The sequence below is a fragment of the Zalophus californianus genome, chromosome 7, assembly GCF_009762305.2.
Source record: "Zalophus californianus isolate mZalCal1 chromosome 7, mZalCal1.pri.v2, whole genome shotgun sequence".
Classification (NCBI taxonomy): Eukaryota; Metazoa; Chordata; class Mammalia; order Carnivora; family Otariidae; genus Zalophus; species Zalophus californianus.
Genome location: NC_045601.1, coordinates 27324632 through 27326640, shown reverse-complemented (window position 1 = coordinate 27326640; position 2009 = coordinate 27324632). Strand labels below are relative to the sequence as shown.

Genomic DNA, 2009 nt, shown 5'->3' with positions numbered 1-2009 from the left:
TCTGAGCTCTCTAGGCTCAGTCCTTGACACGGGACCAAGAGACAACCAGCAATTAGTAAATAACCCAAACAAAAATATATTGCCGGGCTATCTAAAAATTTAGATCCTCATCTCACAATTACTATTCTGAGTATAGCATGAGTCTCTGTTTCATGTGTCTCTCCTGATATGTATTCATTATTTATTTTTTTAATCACTACATTTACCGACCAAAAAAAAGAGAAGAATCTTCGGTTATTTTAATTTGCATATTTTAACTTTATAACATTGAAATGTTTTTCATTTGTTGACAATTTTTAGTTCTAGTTCTATGCAACATAACATCCTTTTTTTTCCCCTCATATTGGGGTATTTCTCATAGATTTTTTATCACCGTTTATTTTGAAAAATCAAATATAATAATATTTTGTTTATCATGTTGGTTGAAAATGTATTCCCCAGTTTGCCTTTTAATTTGGTGTATGTAGTTGGCTTGTTGCACAGAAGTTAAAAAAAAATATGTTATCAAATTTATCAGTTTTCGGCATTGGCGTCTTCTGTGGCATCCTCCGCTGCCTTTGGAGTCCTTGCGGCCTCGCCAGTCATGGAGATGAAGGCCGTGTGCGTCCTGAAGGGCCAGGGCCCGGTGGAAGGCACCATCCACTTCGTGCAGAAGGGAAGTGGGTCTGTTGTGGTGTCAGGAACCATTACAGGATTGACTGAAGGTGAACATGGATTCCACATCCATCAGTTTGGAGATAATACCCAAGGCTGTACCAGTGCAGGTCCTCACTTTAATCCTCTATCCAAAAAACACAGTGGACCAAAAGATCAAAAGAGGCATGTTGGAGACCTGGGCAATGTGACTGCTGGCAAGGATGGTGTGGCCACCGTGTCCTTGGAAGATTCTCTGATCACACTCTTAGGAGACCATTCCATCATTGGCTGCACAGTGGTGGTCCACGAGAAACGAGATGACTTGGGCTAAGGTGGCAATGAAGAAAGTACACAGATGGGAAACGCCGGGAGTCATTTTGTTTGTGGTGTCATTGGGATTGCCAAGTAAATATTCCCTAGGATGTGATCTGAGTCCTAGTAGCTCCTATGTTATCTTGCTAGTTGTAGAAATTTAACTTGATAAACATTAAACACTGTAACCTTACAAGTGTAATTTTTGTGACTTTTTAATTGCTTTAAGTACCTGTAATGAGAACTGATTTATGATCGCTTGGAAGATCTGTGTAATTTTATAAAACTCCTATTCAGCTAAAATGTCTATTTCAATAATCTCTGTATTTTGCCAGGCTTAATAATCATATATGGGTATTAACCTTAATTGTCTGAATTTCTTCAATTCTCATTCAAGCCTGCAATAAATACACCATATGGCACTGAAGTTTGAAAAAAAGAAAAAGATCAGTTTTCTCCATTCCTCAGTACCTTTAAACTTGAAAAGTCCTGTGACATACAAAGATCCTGGTAAATATTTACATACATTTTCTAAAGTGTTTATGATCTGATCTTTTTATAACTAAGGTTTCAGTGAGATTAAAAATCTAATATGTTTACATGTATTCTTTAAGTAAGATCAATCTCTCAACTGGAAATTTTTTTTATGTCTCCCTACTATGTGCCAAATATTTTGTGTATGTTTTCATTGGCTCTACCTGAAATGCTTGTAGATGGGCACAATTATTTTCCCTTTATAAGACATGCAGTTCAAGATCAGAGATGTCAAACACAAGTTTGTCCACAATAGTACAGCTAGTGAACAGAGCAAGTGGACTTGAGCCCAGTGGAACTGACCATAGGATGGAGCTGGCGCGGCAGACCATCCTGCCTGCTGTGGGCATTGGCTAAGCCAAGCATCAAGAAGGCTGACTTATGGATGCTAGTGTTTAAACAGAGCTGATTTCTCCAAGTTTCCTTTTCAGTTTCCAAATTCACAGTGCCATCCCACAAAACTTCAGTTGGGGTGAAGGGAACGATTGGGCCTCATTTCTGGGAAAGATATTGACGTTTTTCTCTTC

At 38.4% G+C, this 2009-nt stretch overlaps 1 protein-coding gene across 1 annotated transcript; it reads left to right on the top strand.

The window, feature by feature from the left end:
• Positions 1 to 564: 564 nt before the first annotated feature.
• On the top strand, positions 565 to 1202 carry LOC113927173 (superoxide dismutase [Cu-Zn]-like). Its single transcript, XM_035728593.1, has one exon. The coding sequence runs from the start codon at positions 584 to 586 to the stop codon at positions 965 to 967; it is 384 nt and encodes a 127-aa protein (XP_035584486.1). The 5' UTR covers positions 565 to 583; the 3' UTR covers positions 968 to 1202.
• The last annotated feature ends 807 nt before the right edge of the window (positions 1203 to 2009 follow it).